This window comes from Thalia democratica, chromosome 7, assembly GCF_965202585.1.
Source record: "Thalia democratica chromosome 7, ktThaDemo2.hap1.1, whole genome shotgun sequence".
NCBI lineage: Eukaryota > Metazoa > Chordata > Thaliacea > Salpida > Salpidae > Thalia > Thalia democratica.
In genome coordinates, this window is record NC_139171.1 from 58,054,635 (window position 1) to 58,061,014 (window position 6,380).

Below are 6,380 nucleotides of genomic sequence, written 5' to 3' on the forward strand. Positions count from 1 at the left end.
AGTCATCTCCTGTGGTACATTAAGCTTTTTGTGATCAGTGATCTATGATAATTAATTGATATCTACATTGTACATGTATAAGTTTTAGCCCAGCTTTAATATACATAAAACTTGGACCTTCCCATATGTAAATACGTAAATAAAATACTTACCATTTTTTATCTTGTTTAGTAAAAACTTTTTGAAAACAACTACATTGTATATGTTAAACTTTTAAGCAAGCTGTATCATGATATGTAAAATAAGCTTGGGCTGCCCATACGTACATTAATATCAAACTACTGTGAGTTTAGTTTAGATTATTTTTTATACATCTGCATTGTATATGTAAAAGTAAGTGTTGACCAATTTGTATAATAAAATATATAAAATAAAGTTTAACCCAATGTGATTGAGTAATCAATTTACTAACCATATTGTAACATAAAGTAACATGACAAAACCACATAAATACGAACAATTAAAACTTTCATCGAATATAAAGTATTCAAGTTACTAACCATACTGTTTGTGGTCGTATTTGGTCAATTTTCTCGAATCAAAAGGATAAGAAGCAACTTCGGAGCCGGCGTGAAAATTCGCAGATAAAATGAACCTGTACACAAAAGTAATATAATGGTAATGTTTATCATGTTATACAATAAAGTTTATATATACAATGTAAAGATTATATGTAGCTTTTAATTGGACATAATAAAAGTGAAAATCAATTTTGCAACACATACTTAAATAAATATTTAAACATCAAAAAGGAGTCTCTACCTAATACTATAAAGCTGCTATATTTTGCAACTGACAGCAATTCTAATATTATTTCTAAACTGTCTGTCATCAACAACAAACAAACTTAAAGTTTTTTTTTTGTTTTTTAGTAAGTATTTAGCTGTACCTTATTTTTGATTTAATGTATAAAATTTATCCCCACAAAAACTATAAATTAGTTACTTAGTTAAACATCAGACAGTTATTTTGAGTTTGAACATTTCTGTCTAAAATATCAAACGCCTAAACTAATAAACCATAACTATCAACTTCCTCCTAATGATTTAATGCAAAATTTTTAAATACTAAAAATAATAAATAGAAATTTCACAACTTTCATTAATATTAAAAACGCTTCACTTAAGTATTGATTTAAAATAAAAAATCATCAGTGACTCTATATAACTTTTTCGAAACATCAGTTTTAAAACTTGTTGTTTTGTCAACTAAATTCTCAAACTTATCACTCAATACTTATACAAGTTAAGTTGACATCAACATAATCGAATTTGTTATTGGTGATCCGATTTTGTTTAAAAACAATAAACAACTATAAATTAAATAACCAAACTTATCAATAAATAAAAATAAATAAACATAATAAATCAAACTTTTTATTAAATGATCTAGCTATATTTAAAAAGCCAATTATTTTGTACTTGTTATATTTCTAAATACCCTAACTAAACTTATTATTAGAGTTCTAGTCCAGCATAAGTTTTGTTTCCTTCTCATACAGCATAATATACAACAATACAGTAATGTAACATCTATAGCAATATCATTTATTTTCATAAACAATCAAACTTGTTACTAGTGATCCAGTCCATCATCAAATATGTCTCTTTCTTGTACAATACAACAACAAAATAACATAATATCTTGTAATAATATAGATAAACAAACAAACTTGTTACTGGTGATCCAGTCCATCATCAGCTTCGTCTCCTTCTCGTACTCCCTTCCCCTCCTCTCCTCCTCCGTGTCGAACTGATCCGGAAAGTTCCGGTTGAGGTCCACCTCGTTCGCGTTCTTCCTCCCCACGTACCCCGCCAGCGACTCGCACCTGCCTTCCTTCGACGCCTCGAAACCGTCGGGGTTCATCGACGGCAGCAGGAACAGTCTGAGTGTTGAAAAATAAATATTTTGAAAGTTTAGTTGCAGCACACATATGTTTTTAATATTTGTTGGTTGTGGGAACATTGAAAATCACTTTAACTAAAATTCAGGAAAAGATTTAAATACTTTTGTTAAAAAGTTAAAATAGTTTTGTTTTTTGATTGTTTGAACCTAGACAATAATTTAAGACAGATTCGTTGAGGATAGCAGGAATAGTCAGGGTGTTGAAAAATATTTTGAAATTTTAGTTGCAGTACACATAAGTTTTTTATATTTGTTGGTTGTGGGAACATTGAAAACCCCCTAAATTAAAACAATATAGTACTTTTGCATGAAATTTTCTAGTTTTTTTTTTTGACTGTATTAATCTAAACAATGATTTTAGATTGATCGTTGAGAGTAGCAGGAATAGTATTGGTGTTTGGAAAAACTATTCATTTTAAAACGTTTTTTCAAGTACACTACTTTCTGGTATGTACAAGATAGATAAGTTATATTCGTTCTGCAAAATGTTCAAGAAATAAAAGTTTGTTTTCAAGGTGTTATGTATAAGTAATTTTGAAAAATTGTACACAGTATTCTAACTTAAAAAACTGGAATAAATTAGTTATGTAAAACCAAGTTAGAAAGGAAAAGAAAAATTATTTTTTATAGCATAATTATTTGTTATAAGATGCTAAAACTTGTTCTTTCCTTATATCTATTTTGCTGCAATTATAATTTTAACAATAAACTAAATGTTACAGTTTAGCCTACTAGAACATGCAAGAAAATGTTTCTTTAGAATATCTATGAAACATAGTTTTAAAATGAATATAACTATCATTTATACAAAACTGCTTTAAAATAATGACCTTGTTTTAAAAACTTGACAACACCAGAAAAAACTCAGCTTTTTTTGTGGTTAAAAACAAAAACATTTTTAGTACCAATTTTTTGATAACTGATCAAACCACCTTGTGTTTTTCAGTATATTCATGGCGTCAAGCAATTAACAGAAAGCAATAAATGCTTACTCTGCATATTTAATAATCCTAACCATTGTTTGACTTATTCAAACTTTAGATAATTTTAGATACTTACTTTGTTTTATATGACACAAATAATGCAACTAAACCTTAAGATTACATAAAAAAAACCTATAATGTTACCTTGTGTTGTTGAGTATGTTGATGGCATCACTGTCACCTCCTTCATACAGCAGATATTGGGCCAGGTAGACGATGAGCTGCCTGCCAACCGTCTCATCACCATGCATGTTGCCTACCAACTTCACCTTTGGTTTCCATGGTGACTTGTTATTGACCTGATTGGTCAGTTCCAAGTAGATGAGTTTTCTGCCCTTGACAGATGTACCTATGTCTCCCACGCGTGCCTGTGTTGGTTAAAAACAGTTTTTTGACAGGACAATTATTTTTTTTTGATAATTAAAAATATTATAATATAGTAAAATGATAACTTAAACAAAACAAACTTTTCAACTTGATAAATAAATTCAGTATGTTGGATTGAAAGCAATTTTTTTTTGTTTTTAAATGCACAACACAAGTAAGACAAAAACTTCTGTATAAAATAAAATATGTAAGATTTATATTTGATTGTTAAATTTTTTGAAAATTACAATTTTAGTAGACTTTTTTTTAATACTTTGGAGCTAAGAATTAATTTAGGTGTTAGCCTAAAGTTTAATAATAAAAACAAACTTGCTGAAAAAAAAAAACTTTGTTTACATTTTAATGTAGTTTCCACCCTTTTGAACACTAATATATTTTTTTCAATTTACAATTGTAGTATCAAAAATGTCTTTTCAAAAATTTTAACCCTATGAAGTTAACTTAAGTGAAACACAACTGTATAAGAATCATAAAAAATCAAATTGATATACTGCAAAGAATTTTTTTACTTTTTGAAATAAATTATAAAACAAACTCCAAGTCAAAAATCATATTTTAAAAATGAATTGGTTGTACAAGGAAACTAAAGATAACAAAATTCAACTTGTAAAAAATTTGTTTGAATATTTTTAATGAAAACTTGACAACATTTTTATTGTAGAGTGTTTAAATTTAATTTGGTAAATATTACCTAACCAAAATAACTGTTATCAAACCTCCTTTAAAACAATCATGTATTTTAAATAAAGTACTAAACAGCTTATGAGTGATAAAATGTTAAAACAGTTCTAAATTTTACTCAAACTTAAACTAAATTTCAAACTTTAGATAATCAAAAAATATAATTATCATTTATATTACCTTATCAGGATAGTCTTTTGCAAGCTGGTTAAACAAATTTTCAAGGTCTTCTTGGTGGTGGTAGCTGCCAAAACTTATAGTGGGCTTTCTTACTGAAAGTGACAAACTTTGACCAGCCAAAAGCAAAACTGCCAACCACTTTATCATTTTATATTTTTCTACTAAAATGCACATCAATGTTGTTGAGTCCTTATTGCATTTTCTTGTATATTTTCAGAGTGACATATAAATAAAAAGTGCTAAAAACATATTTGTTGATTACTACATTTATTGCAGTAATATTATGTAGTCAGAAAAGCAGGGAAAAGCTAAAATAAATACTTAGCTTCAAACTGATTGACAGCACTTGTACTTGCTTTGGCAGTACATATACTAAAAAATTGGAATATGTGAGATGTGTAGCTTTTTCTAATAACCTTAAAAAGTGCACTTCAAAAAGTTTTAAAATTTTTGTGTAAAAAATGTGATAAATTACTTCAATCACATGCATTTTTCAAACTAAAAATGTTTATTCAACTTTTTATAAAAATGATTGTTTTACTTGCAAAATAAAACAAAAAATATCATTAAATCACACCATTTTTTTCCATTATCCTTAAAATAAGGTTTAAACATAAAAAATAAATTTTTAATTAATCTTTATTTTTCATAAACATCCAATTTTTTTCTTCAGCTTTCTAAGTAACTAATATTAAATTACACCTTAGTGGTTGAACAACTTCTTTGTTCTGAACAAAAGTTTTAAAGTTAGTAGTAAATATTTACTAATTGAATTTTTCTAAAACAAAGTCTTTAGCGGCAGCTAGAGTATAAACTTTACTCAAAATGTAAAGTTTTTTCAATTTAAATTCTCTTACAAGTAAACATCAAGTTTAAAGCTATTAACTTACGTTTTTTTAACTTTAGTTTGTTAATTAATGGTTTAAATTCAAGTTCTCTTGTAATAACAATTAGTTTTTGTAAATAATTTTCTAACTTTAAAAAAAAAACTGATCATACTTTCTTTTTACACTTCAAAAGTATTTTTAAAAGTATTTGAATTCGTTAAATAGTAAATCGAGTAAATTAATAATAAAAGCTTTGACAAATAATGTTATATATATTCAAATGTTACCATATAGCATAAAATATTACTTTAAAATTATAATTTCTTATATCAAATAAAGTACATAAGAAAAATAGCCACGAAAAAAGGTTTGCAAATTTTATTACAAGCAACAGAGTACATTAGTGACTTTTTATTATAAGACATTTAAACTTGCTTGTTTTTATTAGTTCCTTTTTTACTGAATAGTTGCGGGGCAGAATCTTATGCTTGGCAGGCCACATTTGTCAGTCACGTGTACCGCAGTTTACCGACCCCTGAGTTAAATAAAACTATGCTTAATAAGTTGTAAAAATCGTAAACTAAACGAAAATTAAAAAATTACTTTTTCATCCCTTACAATTTTAGCATACTTTGATATAAGATCAAAGAAAAATAAAACTAATAAATCAGTAAGTAAAATCTAACAGCTTCTAAAATTTTGTTTATTAGAATTCTTGCTATACTATATTTCTCTTAGTATATGCTTTTTAGGCTTTTGACATTAAAACTAGAATAGTTTACTTCCATTACTTCAAACATTGACAAGTAAACTTAAAAATCAGGTTATGAGCTCAAACTCAAACAAACAAAATGAGAATAAGATCACAAAAATTATTACTAAATAAAAGGGTTTAGTTAAAGTTTTGCTTATGTTTGCATAAAAAGTTAAAAAAAATCTTTTAAAAAAATTATGACCTTTTTTTCATATTAATTTTATAAAATAAGGTTCGTAAACATTAAAAACCAGAAAAAATGTATGTATAGTAATAATTTAAATTAATCTTGATTTTTGTCACTAACCTATACTAAGCAAAATTTAGTTTAGTTACATGGCATTTCAAACTATGGCATTTCAAATTCTTAAAAAAATTAAAAAACTTTACTTGAAAAAGTAATAATGTTTAAAAAAAATTTAAAAAGTATCTTATTTATAAATCTAATTACTAAAGTTATGATAATAAAAAACAAAAAAAAAGAATAAATCAAAAACTTCTTGTCTTTAAATCTTTTTTAATTTAAAATCTTTAAAAAACTTGTAAAAGCCATATCTATAAAAATATTTAAAGTTGTTTTGTAAGTACTAATTAGACCTAAATAATCAATTATTACTATTTTTAGAACTCATATCCCTTTTTTGTTGCTTTTTTTGTCTTTAA

General features: G+C 26.0%; 1 protein-coding gene across 1 annotated transcript in view; it reads right to left on the minus strand.

The window, feature by feature from the left end:
• Window positions 1-4,371, minus strand: part of LOC145840435 (carboxypeptidase D-like) — a 29,472-nt gene extending 25,101 nt beyond the window's left edge. Inside the window, exons 1-4 of the mRNA XM_082947696.1 lie at window positions 4,137-4,371; window positions 3,033-3,256; window positions 1,673-1,885; window positions 501-595 (exon numbers count right to left, since the gene is read on the minus strand). Coding sequence (XP_082803822.1) covers window positions 501-595; window positions 1,673-1,885; window positions 3,033-3,256; window positions 4,137-4,310 — 706 coding nt within the window. The 5' untranslated portion in view covers window positions 4,311-4,371. The remainder of the gene's footprint in view (window positions 1-500; window positions 596-1,672; window positions 1,886-3,032; window positions 3,257-4,136) is intronic.
• Window positions 4,372-6,380: the final 2,009 nt, after the last annotated feature.